At 47.3% G+C, this 20557-nt stretch overlaps 1 protein-coding gene across 1 annotated transcript in view; it reads left to right on the plus strand.

Annotated features, from left to right (window-relative positions):
• The window catches only part of PDGFRL (platelet derived growth factor receptor like), a 39131-nt gene that overhangs the window by 3317 nt on the left and 15257 nt on the right, over nt 1-20557 (plus strand). The window contains exon 2 of the mRNA XM_090258256.1: nt 6527-6824. Within this exon, the coding sequence (XP_090114382.1) occupies nt 6527-6824 (298 nt within the window). The remainder of the gene's footprint in view (nt 1-6526; nt 6825-20557) is intronic.

Consider the following 20557-nt stretch of genomic DNA (forward strand, 5'->3'; position numbering starts at 1 on the left):
TGTGTGCCTCTCTTTTCACATGGCTCATGTGTGTGTGTATGTGTGTGTGTGTGTGTCTTCTCTTCTTATAAGGACACCAGCATGTTGAATTAGGGTTCACCCTAATGCACTCGCCTTAACTTGATTATATCTGCAAAGATCCTGTTTCCAGATAAGGTCTCCTTCACCAGTACCACGGGTCAGGATATCAACATATCATTTTGGGAACACAATTCATCCTGTAATATGGGACAAGAGGATGGAGAGGGCTGCAGACAGACTCAGAGTGCGATTTGAAGAGAGAGTCAGAGGAAGCAAGTGCTGCAGGTGTCTGAATGACAACAGGGCACGGGCACCCGGGGCACAACAGCCTCAGGGTGGCCGGGGTGGCTGAAGGACCGGGAAATGGCAAAGCCTTGTAGGGGTCGGGAAGAATAGGGGTTTATTCTAAATAAGATGAAAGCCGGAAGAGAGTCTTGAGCAGAGACCTGCCCATGATCTGATTTATGTTTTCAGGGTTCGAAGCGCTGGGGTGGAAGCCAGGAGCCTAGATGTGGGGCAATGTTAACAATCTAGTGGTCCGGTGTGGTCACAGTGGAGGCAGGGAGAAGACAGTGGGTTCAGGGTCTATTCTGAAGGCAAAGCCATGAGGATTTGCTGCTGGGTTAGACGTGGCTTAGGAGAGAAAGAAAAACAATCATGTGTGACTCTGAAGTTTTTTGTCCTGAGCACCCGGGTGAAGAGAGTTGCCACTTGCTGATAAAAGGACCCAGGGAAGGAGCGTTCTGAAGGCATGCAGAGCCAGTGCTGGGCAGTGTTGAGCTGGAGTTGCCAGCCAGCTTTCCAAGTGGCAGTGCTGAGTAAGCAATTCGGGCCTGGAGTTTAGAGGCAAAGTCAGGACAGGAACAAGGCAGCTCTCAGCATATAAATGCTGCCAACACCCAGGGGACTGTGTGAGGCCACTTAGAGATTGAGTGTCATTAGCGATCGAGAGGAGTTGCAAGGACAAGGCCCTTGGGACTGAGATCAGGAAGGGCTGTCAGCGAGGGAGAAAAGCCGAGACAGGGCCGCATCCTGGGAGCCAAGCGACTGAGTGCGTTCCAACACAAGAGGGATCATTTCCCAATATATGTACAAATATCAGTCCCTGTTGTGCAGCTGAAACAAACATAATGTTATTAAATTATCTCGATTTAAAAAAAAAACAAAAAAGAATAACAAACGTGATCAGCCCTGTTCTAATGGATGTTCTGGAAAATGTTTCTAAGTAAGGTTTTTGCCTTGGAACAGAAGAATCTAATTCTCAGAGATTGCTATCTAAGAAGACAGTGCTTTAAGAACAGGTAGGGACTCTGGAGTGGGATTGTAGAAGGGAGTAGGGAAGGAGAGGCTCTCATCTTTTTACATTTTCTTCTCCCAAACATCGAACATTGGTGCTTTCCTGCCTGCCCAGCTTTAGTCTTGGGAAAGTCTCCGGACTTTTTTGGGTGTTTTGTGAGGAACGGAAACGTGAGCGTGGGGCGCAGCTCTCAGGGCGCACAACCCCTGAGCTGTTCAGCCCAGTGATAGTGTGGTGCCTCGGGTGTTACTCTCGGGGCAGACCTTTCCCCCCACTGCCCAGGGAGAGCTGACCCCAAACAGCCCCGGGGCTTTGAGGTTAGCGACTGGTCACATGTCGTCCTCATCTAAGCGGCGGCGAGGGGTTCTTCGGATGAAAGTAGTTTCTCCTCCAACACGGTGCTAGGGAATTAGAGGTTAACAGTCAGGTCCCCCTTATTGAACAAGAGTTCATTGAATCCTCAGTGGCTGCTGAAGAATCGCAGTCCTTTTTCCTGCTTTGTCACATTTATTCATTCATTCTGGAGACGGGGGTTGCCCAGCACCCCGCGCTTGGGGAGTCTAATGTATGCCTTGCAAAAGCATCTGCAGCCCTTCCAGGAAGGTTGTGCTCTCGTCCCTGGCATCAAGTTTTGTTTGACTTGGAACTAGCTATCAAAGCCCTAAGCACAGCAGACAAAGAAACCACTTAGTCAATGGCTCTGTGCATGAGATTTATGCAAATAAAGTGAAACGGCTACAGTATTTTCATCTCTGTGTGAATTGAAAGGCAACAGCATGAGCCAGAGAAGGCTCTAGATCTGGAGTCAGAGGGTTTGGTTTTCACTACCTTCTGGGTGACCTGGGGTGAACGACTCGGCCTCTGTGATCTCAACTTGTTTTCACCGGTATGTTAGGAAGAACAGTAGCGTCTTTACCTCCATCACGCATGTGTCATGGAGATCACCATGAGGCGTGATCATGAGATGGCCACAAAACAAGTGGCACTTACCTGGCACTTACTGTAGGTCAGACACTGTTCCCAGTATTTTAAAGCATTAACTCATTTATTCCCAATGATCCATGAGTCAATTCTCTGATGAGGACTCTGAGGCAGAGCGAGGCTCCATAACTTCTCAAGGTCACACGGTTAGTACGTGGTCAGAACCTGAGGACAGTGATCGTATTTAATAGTTTGTGGATTTTACCACCTGTTTCTCTGTAAAACACAGCAGTTGCAAAAAAAAAAGCAATGGTAATGGGCTTCCACTTTTAGGTTTCTACAATATAAATTCTTATATGTGTTAAGCCTTTGAGAAACAGTTCACATTTTTAGGCTGAAGAGTCATATTCTTCAAAAAGTAGACATGAGGTTCGGGAGTCACTCAATCCTAGGACCGTCTGGGTGACCACGGGGCCAGTCACCTGACCCCTTTAACTTAGTGTCATTACGGAAACCAGGAGCCAGTCCCACGGGCAAGCAGCTGGACCAACTATATAGCTAGATGGACTGGTGGGCCTATTTGGCCAAAAGATTAATTTACTGTGTGGGGATAATAGCAATATTTGGGTGCATGATATTCATGATTAGGTAATCAAATGTTCCTGAGTAGGATAGCGCCAAGGACCTGACCAACTGTGCTGGCTGCCTCAGTTCCATAGGATTTACAGACAGTTGTCATGTTTGATAGCTTCCATTCCTGTCATGGGATGAGAAAGCACAGCATATTAGTTTTTAATTTCATCTTTATTGTATCTTTTTTCCATTCCCATTTAGTCCCCTTATCCCCACCCCCCAGAATCACCACACTGTTGTCCGTGCCCATGAGTCCCTTTTTTCCTTTGCTCAGTCCCTCCATCCTGACCACCCCCCCCACCAGCTGTCTGTTTGCTTGTTAGTTCAGTTTGTTCATTAGATCCCACATATGAGTGACATCATATGGTGTTTGTCTTTCTCTGACTGGTTTATTTCACTTAGCATAATGTTCTCCAGGTCCCTCCATGCTGTTGCACAGGGTAAGTTTTTCTTCTTTTTTATGGCCGAGTAGTATTCCACTGTGTAAATGTCCCATAGTTGCTTTATCCACTCATCTACTGATGGACACTGGGCTGCTTCCAGATCTTGGTGATTGTAAATAATGCTGCAATGAACATAGGGGTGCTTGTGTTCTTTCAAATTAGTGTTTTGGGTTCCTTCGGATATATTCCCAGAAGTGGGATTACTGGGTCAAAAGGCAGATGCATATTTAATTTTTCGAAGTACCTCCATACTGCTTTCCACAGCGGCTGCACCAGTCTGCGTTCCCATCAACAGTGCAAAAGGGTCCCCTTCTTCCACATCCTCACCAGCATTTGTTGTTTGTTGATTTATTGATCATGGCCATTCTGACAGGTGTGAGGTGGTATCTCATTGTGGTTTTAATCTGCATTTCTCTGATCATTAGTGATGTTGAGCATCTTTTCACATGTCTATTGGCATCTGTACGTCCTCTTTGGAGAAATGTCTATTCAGGTCCTTTGCCCATTTTCTAATTGGGTTGTTTGGAAAACACACCATATTAGACATCGATCCAGAGGTCCATGGATCTCATAGGCATCATGCGATTACAAGGCACAGATGATTTTACATCATAATAGTAGGCTCTTCTTTTCTACCTTAACAAAAATACTGTGACTTTTACTTTATTGCAAAACAGAGGCTTATGCTTCACAATCGATGTTGCTGGTTAGGGTACGTCTGTCGGTCTGACATGTTTTTCATGGTTCCAGTGCTTCTCCTTCTGGGAGGCTGGAGAAGGACGTGTATGCGTGCCACTGCCCACCCCCTCTGTCATTAGAACCCCAGGGGTAAACAAACCAAAGTGCAGATTCAAGGGCAGTCTTAGTGAAAGGCAGGTTCCACCGCAGGTCCTGGGGACTCTCTTTGGAGACGGGGTTCAGGAACACAACTCTGCTCCCTGGAGGGACTGAGAAAGCTCAGCAGAGCCTATGACCCAGGGGCACCAGAGCAGGGGAAGGGGCTCAGGCCTGGGGAGGGAAAGCGAGGTCACAGCGGGACCTGAAGTCATGGAACACAGAGGCGGGCTCAGGGAGCAAGGCCTGCAAGCCCAGGCAGGGCACCAAACCGAGGAGATGATGTGGGTACTGAGCTGGGAGTGGGGTTGGGTCCGGAGCCTGGGCCAGGCTGAGCTACGAGCGGAAGCTCAATGGCTCCTGTTTCAAAAGGCAAAAGGCAACCCGCAAAGGAAGCCAAGTTCATCATTCTGTGGTTGAGTCCAGAGCACTTGGCTTTTGGGTACAAATGATAGGAGTGCCGCTCCATGAGTGCTCATGGGGTGCCCACACCCATATAACCAGCTCAGATCAAGACAGAACGTTCCTGGCGATTTCCCTTGCGGCCCCTCCTGGTCATCCCCACCCCTCCAGAGAAACCGCAGCCTGACTTATAACCTCTGCGATGCAAACCTGAGGTTTCTAAAACATCAAGTGCGTGATATTTATAAACTAGGAAATCTGCTTTGCTACCATCCACTGAGGAATCAGACCCAGCCACCGTGGGCGCTCCTGCCCCTGAGGCAGCGCCTGCTGAACTAGGAGCAGCTGCCCCTTTAAGGCGTGGCCTCTCCAGCTCACCTGCCTGCGTTGTTAATCACCTGCCTGACCTACCGCGGAAGAGCTTGTAACACTGGTCTCTTTCCATCCCTTGATCCCAATTTCAATGTCTTTGTACTCGTGACCATTCCAAGGCAGTATTGGATACATGCATACATTACAAAGGGAAAAAATAAAGATTCTCCTGATTTATCCCACTTCTCCATTTTAAGCAAACGCCAGTAATTCCCTCAGTTGGCCAAGGTTCGTATAGTCATCTATGTAAAATATGATAGACACAGGATGTGTTTGCACACATAGTGAAGTGAGCGCTTGGAAAGGAATCCAGAGGAGCCGAGGTCTGCTCCCACGTGCTGCCAGGACCCGCGGTGCACAAACTATGTAACTTTTCAGGGCCTCCTTTATTTTTAATCTAGAACGTGAGGACTTGACCTAAATGACCCCTCGGGGCCCTGTGAATTTGGGCATTCATTAAGGTCACCTTTGAGCTCATGCAGACAGATGAGCAAGCTGAGGCTGCACACAGACTCCTCCTCATCCCCCTGTGGGCACCAAGCACGTGGCTGATGGCTGGGGGGGACAGCTGAGACTTCTGGGGCCCAGAGGCGGGGCAGCAGCAGATCTCCCCTGCCTGCGGGCAATAAGGGGGGCATTGTCTGTGGAGAAGGGGGAAACAGTAACAAAACGGACTTCAAGTAGGTCAGTTTTTTATTCTTACCATTGGCCAGCAATTCTCAACGGTGTTGGTGATAGAAACTCCTCCGCCCAAAACACTTTGTTGGCTAAGTTCTAAGTCATTGCAACAGTTCCTGTTGAGTGTTAGTGACTTACATGTCATTTTAAATGAGCACGGGTTTCGTACATACTTCCTCCTAAACCTTGTATTCTGTGTGGACATTGTCAGCCCCTGACACACCAAGACTCCACTGTCCCCAGTGGTTTGGGAGAAAGTTCACAACGATTCAAAATCTTCTGATGGAGCTTGCAGTGCCATTTGTGCCGCCACTTTCAGGAGATGACATTTTCCTGCGTTTAAACATTCGAAGTGGGCAATGACAGGCCACCGTGACTGGCTTCCATTCTGCCGTTCCAGGGGACCCCTGAGAGATCACGAGCCAGAGTGTGCATCACAGGGGAGCATTTTTGTCACCTGAGTGCGAATTCTAGATCACACGGGAAGTAGATCTAAATAAAATCATTGAAACCGAAATATATTCCTTCTCAGTAATTAATTGTCCTAAAACTAAAGAATGAACCAAGAAAATAGTGATTATTACTGAAAATAAGTCTGGCATACAAGGAGAGGGGTATTAAAAAGTGATCTGACCTGGCTGCTGTGGCTCAGTGGATTGAGCATCGGCATACAAGCAAAGAATCGCTGGTTCGATTCCCAGTCAGGGCACATGCCTAGGTTGCACGTCAGGTCCCCAGTTGGGGGCACGAGTGAGAGGCAACCACACAGTCATGTTTCTCTCCCTCTCTTTCTCCTTTTCCTTCTCTCTGAAAATAAATAAATAAACTAACTAACTAACTAAATAAATAAATTTTTAAAAAAGTAATCTGTTTTCGGTGTTAAATGCTCTGGGTGTGTTTTATTCTCTCCTCACATTTGTACCAGTTACCGGCCAACACCCTCCCAAGAGCAAGAGTCCAAAGGAGCCAGGAGAAAACAGAATCAAGCCCACCAACAAAAAGGTGAAGCCCAAAATTCCTAAAACAAAGGACAGGGACTCAGCCGATTCCCCGCCCAAGAGGCAGTCTATCATGATGCAGATCATGGATAAGGGTCGCTTCCAGAAACCCGCTGCTACCCTGAGTCTGACTGCTGGGCAGACTCTCGAGCTTCGGTGTAAAGGGAATAAGATTGGATGGAGCTACCCCGCCTACCTGGACACCTTTAAGGACTCCCGCCTCAGGTAAGCAGGCATTTATTTACTTATTTATTTTACTTACCTTGAGTTAGGGTTTGGTTTTCTTCCTACCATTTCTGACATCTGCCATTTCACGAACAGCTTATAAAAATGGAAACTCTGTGAGCAAAAGCCATAGATTTTATTTCTTTGACCAGTTAAAAAAATTACAAATCCTATCCACATTGGTTAAAACAGTGAAATTATATAGGAAGCAGATGACAAATAATGTTGAGACCGTGATGCATACAGATAGATATTTAAGAATGCTTGTTGTAAATAATAATGAACCCAATGCTTTATATTATTTTTAAGTCATCCTAATGAAAACCGAAATGTCCTAACAGGAGATTCCTATGAGCAACTTGACCTGAGACCAGCTTACACTGTTTTTGAACTTTTCAACTGCTTCTCATTATTTTTACATTCCTCAGTATGTGACTTTTTATTCAGAGGCATCAGTGAGTAAAAAGGCCAAACGCTCTTCATGTTTGAATGAATACCCTCAGGAGGCTGGTTTCTTGCTCAGGAAAAGTGAAGACTTTGAAAACTGTGAAAAGCAAGAAAACAGAGCGTGCTTCAGGGGGTCCTGGGAGGAGCCTGTGGGGTCAGTTGGTGCGAGTCCCCTGTGTCTTCAGCAAAGTCCCTTCATTTCCTGGGCCTCAGTGTGCTCGTGCATAGAATGAAGGGGACCAGACTACAGAATTTCTGAGGTCCTTTCCACCCATTTCTTCATATGATTTAGAATAGAGAAATACAGGGTGGTGTCTGTTTGGGATGGCTGGAACGCGGGAAGAAAGAATGAGGATCGCAGGCATCTCAAACGCTGCATGTTCAAAGCAGTCATATTTCTGCGCAAACTCCACCTCTGACCTTGACCTCCCTCAGGGACACCACTCAGTTGCTCAGCCAGAAACCTGGGGAGCAGCACCCTTGTCTGGTCCCTCTCCCCTGGCTCCCCGCATCTGGTCAGCCACCAAGCTCAGCCAGTTCAGCCTTCCTGAGAGCCACAAGCCTGTCCTCTTTCAGCTCTGCTGTCCCTGGAGGTGACAGGTTCACTGTCCTTCCTCCCCAGCCCGGCCACAACCACGCCCAAGCCAGACATGCCCCACTCCCACCTCCGCACAGCAGCGGAAGTGATATTTTAAAAATGCTCATCTGATCATGATGTTCCCCAGCTTCACACATGGTGGGTTTCCATTGGGAATAAAGGCCAACTTCCTCATGTGATTGCTGAGCCCCTCCCTGAGTCCCCGTGTCTCTCCTGAGTCCCCATTCTCCTCTAGATTAGTGTCTCCGCTTTCACTGGCTGGGCTCCTGTGACCTTGGCAAGTGCTTCCAGTTCTTGAAGCTGGAAAACTTGCCTGGACCTACACTGGGTTGTTCAGCTGGTTGGAGTGTCATCCCATACACCAAAGGTTATGGGTTCAATCCCCAGTCGGGGCGTTTTCAGGAGGCAACTGATCACATTGATGTTTCTCTCTCTTTCTCTTTCTACCTCTTTCTCTAAAAAAATCAATAAACATATCCTCAAGTGAGGATTAAGAAAAAATAAAACTTGCCTGGACCACTCTTGGCTCCTCTTCCCCTGGCTAACTAACTTCAGCCGCAGTCACTTCCTCTGGGAGCCTGTAAGAGGCCCCCCGAGGTCTGTGCTCCCAGGGCCCCTGATGCATTCTCTTTAGAGAATTCCTGCATTTCTTCTTCAATGTGTTTTTCTTTGTGACTTAACTAAGTGCTTGGCATTTAGCTTCATCTATTGAATGACAGAATAACCATCTTTTCCCCTTTCTTCCTCAACACGTACACCTTGGAGAATAAATAAATTAAAATATATATATATATATAAGTAATATCTCTCTCTCTAACCTCTGGAGTTAAGACTTCTTTCACATTTTATTCTTAAGATACTCTTCTGGTTTCATGGTACTTGATAGCGTAGGATTTTTCTTGAGGGGCAGTAGGTTGGCTGAGGAATGGGGGTGGGGAGGAAATAGTGTTTCCCATTTTCATCCCCACACTTGAAATACACACGTGTGGGGTGTGTGGTATGTGTGTGCATGTGTGTGTGTGTGTGTGTGTGTGTGTGCAGCCCCTTCTTGGAACAAATCTGGAATTATTTATTACTGCAAACTTTTTAAATGTCTTAATTTACCAAAGTCAAATTTATACATTTTTTTAAAAAAGAAAAAACAGAACGAATCTGTTTTAAATTTAATCTTTGACTTACACAAACTATCTTAAACCTAGATGATTTGGCCCTTAAAGATTTAATATTTTCGAGGACTGTTTTCAAAGTTATGGTAGCCAAAATATGTTTGAAAATATCTTAAGGACTCAAAGTGAAGTGAACATGAATCTGAATTGAAAAGCAATATCCAGTAGCTGAAAAAGTCAATTTTGACTTAACATTAAATAGTATTCATTCAAAGTACAGTTAGGGCTTTATAAGAAAGTAAAGACAGATGTGGGTCCCCAAGGACTTTACCAAAAAAAAAAAAAAAAAAAAAAAACATGTGAAAAATGTGAAAAACATCTAGTCATAACTCTATATCAAACAACAAAAAAAAAATCATGATTTATTTGACACCAGAGATTCAACAAATTGACTCTTGACATCTTTCCCGGAACGTGGCGCTCTGGGTAGAAGAGAAGTATTTATTCTCTGTTTTCTTTTCCGGTGGAATGAGTTCTTTCCGCCGTCCTGACAGCTTCGGGTTGGAAGCTTCCCAGGTGCACTTCCAACAAAACCTGGTCATTTTAAGCAATCTTGGTAGCTTTCTGGAACCAAGTTCACATGTTACCTCATTTGTCCCAAATATAATCCTCTGACCAGAAGAGGGAGCGTGTTATGGAACAGAGAGGTCAGGCTGATACACAGCTAGATTTGAATCCTGTCTTTACCACTAACCAACAAAGTGATCTTTAATCCGGTAATTTCCCTAGATCGCAATTTCCTCATCTGGACTATAAAGATAATATTACGTATGGTGAGCGCTGCCTGGCCCATGGTAAATATTCAATAAATTATCACTAATTGTTACTAGGTAACATATATTTCCAAAGCACAGTAAACCAAATGATGTTTTGGGACATTTTCTTCTGGCCAGGACTCACATAAATCAGGGAACTGTGCACAGCTGTGTGGCTTCTAATAGAGAGGATCCAAGAAAGTTTGTACATGTCCCTCTCAGTTCTTTGTAATCTGGGGCCTGCGTTCATCTTCCTCCATGAAAGCGCGAGCCCCGTGAGGGCAAATACAACATCTGTTTGATTCAGCACCAAATTCTTAGCGCAGTGCCTGACACTGACCAGAGCTCAGAAAATATTTTCTTGGCTTCTCCAGGGGTTTAGTGATCATGTGAGATGTCAGTTCCTAGTCACGCGTGCCTTCATTTCTTCAGCCTTTAAAGGTGACTGCACTCAGAGCCAATGTGTACGCCGTATGTATCGGAAGGAGGGCCACAACAAATAAGAACGTGTTTTATATCCCTCTTTACCCAGCCAGTCCACTTCTGTGTTCACTTCTCTCCTCTCTTTATCTTAGACTCCAGGGTCCGTCATTTCTACTGAACTCTCGAACACATCTTAAATACTTTGCCCTCTGTTTTCCTTTGTTCCTATTTGGAAATTGCCAGCCCTAAATGAACCTGGTCACCTCCTTTCTGTTGTCACACGTGGACACTGAGCACTGCTGAGTAAACCACGTGGCTGGCCGGGGTGGGTGGTGTGAGTCTGGGGTCACGTCCCTTGTGCCTGGCAAAGCCAAATACGCTTCTCTAGAGATCTCACTTTCGTCCTCTTCTTAAATCTCTAATCTCCATCTCTCATGTTCAGCTCATAAAATTACCACCGAATTTAGTGAGAAATTGGAACCCTAGAATTGCCTTAGCTCCCTCTTGGTGCCTCTCTTTCTTCCCTGCCCTCAGGATTACAGTGGAGAAAGAGTTCCTCTGGACCAAGACCAAAGCTTTATCTGCACCCTGGACCTTGCCCTTACAGCCTTTCTCGGGAACCTTATGACTTCAGTTATTGCCTCCCATGCTGGCTCGGCACGCTTTTTAGTGGAATCCTTTCCATAAATCTTCTCCGTATTAGGAAATTCCACCTTGGCCCCCAGGTACTCTCCAGCCACCTTCCTCTCTCTTTTTTCCTTCACAGCCAGACCCCTTGGAGGAGTCTGTCTCTGCATTCATTGTCTTCACTTCCCTCTTCTTGTCCCTCAACTACTGCACCAGACACCTGCCCCTTGTTCCACATGCATTTTATCCCCAAGGTCAAGGTCAATAAATTCAGAGTTCACTTTTCAGTCCTCTCCTAGATGTTCCAGCAGGTCTGTCCACAGAAGGCGATGCTCTGTCTCCTCTTGGCTTGTACAATGCCATGGTCTTCCGGTTTTCCTTCTGCCTCCTCGGCCACTCCCCGCAGTACCCTTCATCAGCCTCGAGCCCTCTGCTGTCCCAGATGTCGCCTGTGGGTTCCGGGCCCACTTCTCTTCCTTTTACCCTGTGGTGGACGAAGTGTTTCTTTTAAGCTCTAGATGGAACTCTCCAGCTGCCTGGATCTTGGATGAGCCTTCCTTTAAGTGTAACCATCTGAGACTGAGCTCATGGTCCTTCTGCATACCTGGCCATCCTCCTGTGCCCTTTAGTCTATGCATGGCACTAATGCCATCCAGCTGCCCTTGACCAGGGGCCTGGGAATCACTTCGGACACTTCCCTCTTACTTCAATGCAACTACCATGCTCTAATGGTGCTACTATTTAATTATTTCTGGAATCTCCCCACTTCTTTCCACCACAGCAGCTGTAACCCTCGTCTCTTACTTACAGCAGTAATCACATAAGTGGCTGCTCTGCACCGGAGCTCGAACCTGACCTCAGTGCTCCACAGGGCAGACGGATCTTTTACAAAAGCACAGCTGGCCCTGCCGTGGGCCCTTCAGCAGAACAGTGCTGTTGCTCTTAAAGCTGAAGCTCCTGCAAGGCCATGTGTAGTCTGGCCCCTGCTGGCCCATGTCATGTCCCTCTCTATTGTCCACATTCCAGCCTCCATGGACTTTTTCTGGTCTGCAGATGCGGCAGACTCCTTCCCGCCTGGGTCCTTTGCGCATCTGGCTCATGGACACACAGGTTTTCCATCCTTCAGACCCAGGTCCGCCTCGTCCTTAGAGTTTCTTGCTCTCAGTGCCCCCTTCCAGTGACCCCAGTCACATACCCTCATGGCACACCTATCATCCATGGTGCCATCACCGTCTCCTTGGTCATTAGTGTTTGTGTCCTTTGTGAGCTCAGCAGAGATGTCAGTTTCCTTGCTGGTACTTCCCCCGCCCCCAGCGCAGCTCCTACCACATTGAACGTTCTCCGCAGGCACCGCGGTGAGACCTTGGTGCTGGGCCCCTGAGCCTCCAGGGGTTCTAACATCAGGTCCCGGCCCCGGGCGGGGGGGGGGGGGGGGGGGCGTGACACCTGTGACTCTGAGAGGGAGCTCAGTGAACTTGAGAGATGAAAGGGCCTGAGTGGCGATCATGCTGAAGCCCCCCCCCCTTTTTAACAAGTGAGGAAACTGAGGCTCACAGAGCATAGGGGGCTGGTCCAGGGTGAGCGGCAGTGTCTCGGACTGCAGCCTCCTGCCTCTCCACGTAGAGCGGTCGCCCCGCCCGGGTGCGCTGGTGTGGCTAGTGGCACGCAGGTAGACTGAAGGACACGCTCGGCTTAAGGCAGGGGGTCGCTCCAGGGAAGACAGATTTGTTGTCACCTGTTTTTTTTCTCCTTGGGTTTCTGAAGTTAAGATTCAAGAGAGAAGTAAAATTCTTTTCCAGAGCGGTGCGCTGAGAGGTTGAAATTTCACATTGATTTCAGATGTTTTGGCCATTCGATGTTAAAACATTATTACCTTGGGCTATTTAGAAAGGGGAGCGCTGAACGAAGGCTATCCGTGAGCCCCCTTCCCAGAAGGTGGGCTCCGACCAATCCCAGGAGGGAGCCAAGGTGATGCGCACCCTCCAGGTTCTCCGGAGTCTCCAGTGATGCTTTCTTCTTCCGCCCTGGCAAGCCCGTGTCGTTAGAAGTCCACGAGGTGGCAGTCTTCAGCCGTGTTACAATTGTCTTCCTTCCGCCAGTAAAAACCAATTCCAAAGAGGACAGATGGGGTAAAATAATGGCACACTTGTGCTTACGGTTCTTTCATCCTTTTGGGCCACGCAGTGACCACAACGAGAGTTATGTTTTAAGCAATATGGGATTCAGGTCCCAACAACACACATTTTTAAAAGGCGTGGGCGTCTGGGCGTTTATGTGCCCACACAAGCTGAGTCCTGCTGGCTTCCCAGAGCACCGGGCACTTTGAACAGCTCAGTTGACTTCTCGGTGGCAAACAGTAGCATATTTTCAGATGCTGCAAATTGATTGTGATTTTAACTCCAGACTCACTGTATCCCAATCATGTAGATCTCCATTCTCGTTTGAGATCAGAAAAGAGTGAGGATATTTGTCTGACAATAGTTGTTCGCATTTATTGTATACGTGTTACTATTTACTTACTGTTGACTGGCTCCTCTGCCTCATTCCCTTTCTGTTCTCCTATTTTGCTTCCACTCATAGCCTCCCTTAATTTATTCCCTTTTGCAACTCCCTCCCCCCTTTTCTTTTTTAGCCTTTGCGGTGTTCATGATCCTATTCTAGGTGGTGCTGGAGCTATAAGAGTGAGCAAGGTGGACCCAATCTCAACAGCCAGAGAGCCTTCCGTCTCACAGGAAGACAGACTATTAAATAAGCAATATGAATAGATAGCTATGTGAATGCCTGGTTCGCAGATGCTCGGGGTCAGGGAGGAGAAAACTCAAGCTAATCTCCGAAGGCTGAGAGTTAACCAGATAAAGAAGGGGATGGGAGGGGAATGTAAGAAATTCCAGGAGAGGGAACAGCATGAGGAACAGCCTGGAGCTGAGAAAAGGTATTGCACCCGGAGCATCGAGGGTGCATGAGGGAGAGGGGGTGGTTCGGGACTGGGGAGGAGGAAGGAGGAGACCAGGTGGGGATGACGCTGGGGGTGAGCAGGAGTCAGACCACCGGGAGCCTTGTCAACCACAATGAGGGAGTGAGAGTGGAATCTGAGGGCAGTTAGGAGTCACTGACTCGAAGCCCCTATTAGTAGACAATACAGAGGGGTATCTATCACAGTGTGAGGGTTATTACTTCTCACCATCTCTAGAGAAAGACGGTGTCCCTTCCCTTTCTCAGGGAACCTCTCTCCATGTGTCCCAAGCTGGGGTCTGTAAACATATCCTTGGACCTAAGTTTCTTTGCAAGAATTACTTTTTATAATTTTGCTCTTATTTTGTTCATATAAAAACCATTAATACAAGAAATTTCTGGACCATTTGATCAACCTCTGCTGGGCGATCAACACAATCCATTTCCAGCTTCTCTGGAAACATTTTGTTTCTTCAGTGGTATAACAGATTTCCGGACTCTTCAGCAGGGAATTCATGGCCCAGTCCTGAGCCACAGAATGAAATAAGAAGGAACAGGGAGACACTGGAGACGTAAGTGAGGTTGTAGCAATATCACAGATGTAAAAGCAAGCTGGGCTGACGTGGTGGTAAAGAAACCCCACTCTGCACGTAGAAAATCGGGGTGCAGGCATTGTCTTTTAGTGTGGTGCTGTGGAGTCTGGGAATGTTAGCATTTCTCAGTCCAGTCCTGCATTCGCTGGGGCACAGGAGTCTCCTTGATGGCTGGCCCCTCTGAAAACAAAATGTAGCTTCTGGAGAGAAGGGAGGGCTGCTGAGTTTTCCCTCGGCCATAGTTGGAAACAGCTGCTTCACCCACAGACGACACAAAGGGCCAGTGGGCCGAGGAAGCAGGCTCCAAGCCAGTCTACGCTTGTGTTCCAGCATTGGGGCGGGGCGAGAGTGGACTGGGGGTTGTCCCCATACACTGAGGCTGTGGGTTCGATCCCTGGTCCAGGCACATACAGGAATCAACCAATGGATGCATCAGTAAGTGGAAGAACAGCACCCCTCCAGTCTCAAGAAAGCAGTCTGTTTCTCTAAGTTTCTGGTGTTTGTTCAGAAGCTTTACCATCCAAGTCATGTTAGTACATGTGGGCACCTTAGAATGTTGGCAGGACAGGAGGAGCCAGGTGCAGACGGGGCCCAGCCCACGGCCCCTGCATTCACTATTATAACTGGGCCATAATACACTCGCTGGCTGCGTGCCAGCCCGTTAGTAACTCCCCACTTGTTCCCGAACAAGAGTGGTGGCGGCTCGCTCCATTGTCTTCTGTTAACTCCTCTTCCAAGGCCTATTCTTCCCCTGTGTGGCTGTGAGCATTTAGCTAAGCAGAGCTGGGGCGGGGCTGGATTTCTTGTGACCCACTCAGAAGTGCTGATGGGTTTATTCTACACCATAAGATGAGAATTTCCAGAAATGAGCTGTTAGCATAAATAATCCTCATACATTAGAATCATGCGGTGGCCAGTTTTGAAAGACAACCTTGTAAAACTTCCGTTGACAACAACGATTTACTTATTTCTGTGAGTTTCTCTACATGGCGAGTTCCCATCCCCTAGGCTGTATCTTACCATCACCCGTGAATGTGAACTGGCTGTGTGACCTTGGGTGAGTCACTGCATCTCTGTGATACGAGGGATCCAACCAGATGGTCTCTACAGTACCTTCCGGTTCCAAAATGATTATTTGTGCTTGTACTTCATTCGCTGGGGTGATGTGGGGGCCAAGGGGTAAGAGCCTTTGGACAAGTTATTCAGCTCAGCTTCACTCATTGAACTTGGCTTTCTTCTGCTCTCAGTCAGCAGTAACTGCTGTCTGCCCAGCACTGTGCCATGCGGAGGGCTATGGGTGATACAGGCAAGCATAAGTCATGGTTCCTTCTTGGGAGGGGGTTACCTTACTAGAGAAATATAATTGGGAGTTGAAAAGGTCACACAGCAGAAAGCCGCAGGTAAATGGATAGATTAGATAGATCAATTGAGCTCCAAGATTTGTGATAAAGACATTAAGTGCAGGGCGTGAGAAGGAAGCTTAGATGTGTGTGTCCTGGGACACCCTCAACAGCACCTAACATTTGTGAGCTCTTATTCTGGGCCAGCATTCTTGTAGCGTTATTAACTAAGTTAATCCTCATAGCAACGCTAGAAGGTGGGGACTGTTATTATCCCCGTGTCTCAGATGAGGACACCGGCACAATAAGATGAATTGGTTAGTAACGGTCACAGAGCCGGTAAGGTGCGGAGACAGGATTTGAATCAAGGTGATCGGACCCCCGGATGCATGCTGTTTTACCAACGCCCCTGAACAGAAAAGCTCTCCGCCAAGGACAGAACTCGGAAGGACAGCCAGCTGTAGGCCAGAGAGAAAAAGAAAGAGGGGGAAAGAAGTAGCTGCAGGGCTGGGGTGGAAATGAGCCGGTGTGTCTGCGGTCGGCGAGGACTTCGGTTGGGCGAAGAGGAGGGTCTGCGATGGAGGGACCGGGAGAGCAGAGAGCCTCGGATTGTGGGCCAACGTGGGCGCATGCAGTTCTGTGCACACTGGGAGCGGCCCATGTGGTGAAGGGACAGCGACAACTGCATGCTGTTTGGAGAGTGTCTGTGACACTGTTAGAGAGCGCGTGAAGGAGATGGGGGAGGCATTTTTTTCTAGAAGGATCTCTTGGTCAGCTGAGAAGAGTGTAAGGATTGGAACGGAGATGGAGCGTCAGTGTTGACATCAAGATTCAGCCCGGGTGAAAGGTGGAGCTATGGCCGCATTAAAAGAGAGGGGGACCCAGAGTGGGAACCAGGTGAGAGGGGAGGCTGCCCGGGAGACCCAGGAAGGGGGCACAGCCCGGCAGCCACGCCTGCGCAGGAACAGGGCAGGGGTGGGAACAAAGTCACGCTGCACTTTTGATGATCTTTTATGCTCCACCGGGCTTCTTTTTTCTTTTTTTTTTTTTTAAATTGATCAGAGCAAAATAATATAATGGCTTTTTTTTAGACCTCCTGGTCTTGCCTTTGGAATCCACATTCTGAAAAGGCTACATGATATAAAACTCACCTTCAGATTTTTAAAGTACAGATGAGGCATCCGCAGTTACATGCTTACAGATCATCCGTTCTGTAGTTTGTGGATGGTTTACTTGTTTTGCTTTTATTATATTTTTTATTTTTTTATTACAATGTAATACATGCTCACTTAATTTAGAACAGTAGAAATTATAGGTAAGTAAAAAGAAGGAAGAGATCACTGAATATACCAAGATACACTGGTATATCAGCATTGTAGTATAAAACCTTCTGCTTTTATTTTTATATATACAAAAAGTGTACCAACTCCTTAATGATTAATTTTCCCTATATTATGAATATTAGTCTGTTATAACTGTAATACCACAGTATGTTTAACTGAATTTGTTTGTTGGAATCTTAGGTCACCCCCTTCTCCCCCTTTTTTTACTATCAGTCATTGCTGCAATAAGCATGTAGATAAGAATGATTTATTCCTACAAGTGAAATAAATGGTTGGGCCACAGGCATGTACGTCTTAACGCCTTTATTCTAGGAAGCCCAATGGGATTTTCTGCTTGGTTAATCTCTGGTTTATCAGTCCTGGTTTGGCTTGTGATATAAAAGAGATACCCATGTCTCAGTTTCTTAGAATCTGAGACATCTCTGAAGGAGGAAGAGGCGTGTCTCCTTTAAGGAGAGGCCAGACCGGATGGCAAGAGAGGTCACAAGGAAGGATGACATCTGCAGGGTGGACAGGGTGCGGCGGTGATAGAAGGGGGACTTCTGGCACATGGACAGAGTCTGTGGCTGGCATCACAGCCAGGAGTTGGACAAGGGAAAGAGGCGCTGGCAGGCTGGAGGGCCGTCACCTACAAGAAAGAGTTAAAAATGCTGATATGACTTCTTTTTAGGTAATACAGGAGAATGGGGTGTAAGTCATTGTAGCTGGAAAGACCTGTGTTACATTGCACACATGTAAGACCTGTGTTACATTGCACACAGGTTAACACAGATGTTGTTGGAACAGAGTGCTACAGTTAGATTGTGAGCATTTTGAGTAGGTCCTTGGATAGTCCTCAGACGTGGAGAGAGAGAGAGAGAGAGAGAGAGAGAGAGAGAGAGAGAGAGAGAGAGAGAGGGGTGGTATTTCAGCTTAATTTCCGATGTGGAAACTGTATTCTCTTTGAAGTTTCTCAGTTTGCATATTTGTTTCTCATACATATTTCTTTTCATCTTTTTTTTCTGAAATCATAAACTGTGGAGCTTTGATATGTTTTGCCCAGCTGTCTGTCTCCCAGGACTTGTGTCTGCTGACATGGCTCTGTTCCCAGCGTATCACGGAGCAATTACTTTTGACATGTTCTTAAAAGGAGGCTTCGTGTAAACACAGACCCTGTACAAACACTTGAAAGAGAAACAAGCAGATACCCATGAATCTGTATCTCCCTTGATGCTGGGCACAGTTCCTTGCATGTTGTCGAAGCTACATAATTTATAAATGTGAAATGCGTGTTGAATAAGAAGGACATTTGAAGGCATCTTTTTACCTTACTCCTGATTCTGTCCTAGGCCCATGGAGACATCAGTTTCTACAGCAGAATGTCCGCAAGGGTCTAGCTGAGCAGCCCCGGGGAGTTATTTACACGGGTCTTCAACTTTTGCTCTGGGGCTGATAACAGCACCTACCTCACAGAGCAGTTATGAGAAGGAAATCAGTCAAAATACGTAAAAGTCTGAAAACGGCGCTGAACGCCTGTGAAGCGCTACTTACGTTTTACTTATTACCAGTAGTTTTGTTCATCGCCATCTTGTGGGACTGAGCAAAAAGAAGGTAGACCTGAGGTGCTCTCAGTTTCCTAGTAAATCCTTCATAACTGGTTGTTTTCTTGCCCTGTTTCCTTCTATTCTTCACTGAATGGCTTATCGTTCTTCACTTACTTATTTTGGTTTATTATCCATTTAAATAGAAAACGAGGTATCATGGAGGATGCTGAGCTAACGTATTCAGGTCTTCCATGTCCTTGTCTGGTGTGTGTGACCATATTTAACTGGGTTTGCAAGCTGGTTTGCAAGTGCCGTCTCTCAGTCAAAATTGCTCAGTCCGTTTCATTTTGCAGGAAGGAAATCAATGCCTTTCTCATTTACCTTCGTAACCCGAGTCTGTGTGATGCTGGACGTCCTGCCCCGTGCAGTTGGGAGACTTTGGACAAGGTGCTTCTCTACGTTTCCGTGTGCTCCTCGGCAGAAGGGGGACAAAGTACCTTCATCCTAATGTCATCTTAGAACTAAAGAGGACCCTGTGATAACAATACCTGAAACACATTGCGCGCTTACCCTGTGCCACGCACAGTTCTAATAAGTCTTGAACTTATCCAAAGAGCTTAGTGCAGTGCCCAGCCTTCTGTGGGCGGTACCCAGTATTGCTGTGCTTGCTGCAGGTTGAAAAGGGAGGTGGAGCCAGACTGTGGAAGCTGTGAGCTCTAGCTATAGAGCCTGGAGGTCATGGCAGAGCTGGGGTTTGGATCCCATCCGTGCGGCTCCAAAATCCATGACTTTATGCCTCACGTGACCACTGCCTCTCCTCACAGGCCTTTGCCTACGTGTTATTCATCAAACCTGCCTTTGGACCCGTTTCAGGGCATCTTCGTGCCTCCTAGTTTGTGCATGCTGAAATCCTTCCCTTCTCCCAGGACCCTTAGTCCCTCTCTGGTCCAGAACCTCCCACTTAATTTGCCCTTTAAGTATTTATGGGACCAATGACTGATTATCTTGTCACCCAGGGCACACCTCCTGCTCTTGACTTGAAGAAGGACAGGACCTTGGACCCTCCCTCGATTGTCACCTAGTCATTGCCCCAGGTGAGACGCACAGCGGCCTCTCCCTTTGGGAGCTCTTGGCCTCTGCACTGTGCCGTCCCATGAGATAGGCCCCCATCAGGAGAGAGTGTGCTGGGCTGCATGCGGGAAGCTGCAGGCCTCCACTGATGGGAGTGGACTCTGAGTTTGTAAAGGCCACAAGAGCCCACTGGAAGAGCCACACATGCGTGTGCACACACACACGCACACGCACACGGTCCTAAATTCTGAGCAAACACTCTTTGGAACCTGGATTTACGCATCACTGAGCTCATTGTGGCCCAGGTCTGAAGTGCTGTCTTGGAAGAAACAGGCCTTAGGTGAGCTGTGGTGCTGGGAGGTTCAGAGCCACATCCAATTAATGTAAATTCCGCTTTTCTTAATTATACTTTTCAGGGGGGGTGCTCTGTTGCAGTACCTCCTTTTGCTCTGCTCAAACTTCACATCCTCCGCTTCCTCCATCCCTGGGGATTTGCTAAGTGGTTACAGGAGAAGGGAAGTGTCTTTCTTTGAGTGAAGCATCTCTGTACAGCTCTCTGCAGGGCTCTGTGAATCTGTGTCTCCGTCTCATGGTGCAGACGCTTCCCCTGGCGGCCTTGGGTCATACATAGTCCAACCCCAACCCCTTGGGTGGCCTGCCGCCTGGCCTGTGTGAGGCCCTCAGTAGAAATAGACATTTAAACCCAGGCATTTAGAGTGTAATCCTGCTAAATAATTTGTTTCCTGTTTTATATTGTTTGCCTATGAGAGGGGGTGGAAAAATCCAGAAATGTTTTCCAGTGCATTTCCTTCCTTCCGCCCCCAGTCCTGCTAAAGATACAGCATGCGGATTTCATCTGGTGGTAGGGTTGTTCCCAAGTGCTAAATTCTTATGT

This window comes from Furipterus horrens, unplaced genomic scaffold (genome assembly GCF_987537825.1).
Source record: "Furipterus horrens unplaced genomic scaffold, mFurHor1.1.pri manual_scaffold_12, whole genome shotgun sequence".
Lineage (NCBI taxonomy): Eukaryota > Metazoa > Chordata > Mammalia > Chiroptera > Furipteridae > Furipterus > Furipterus horrens.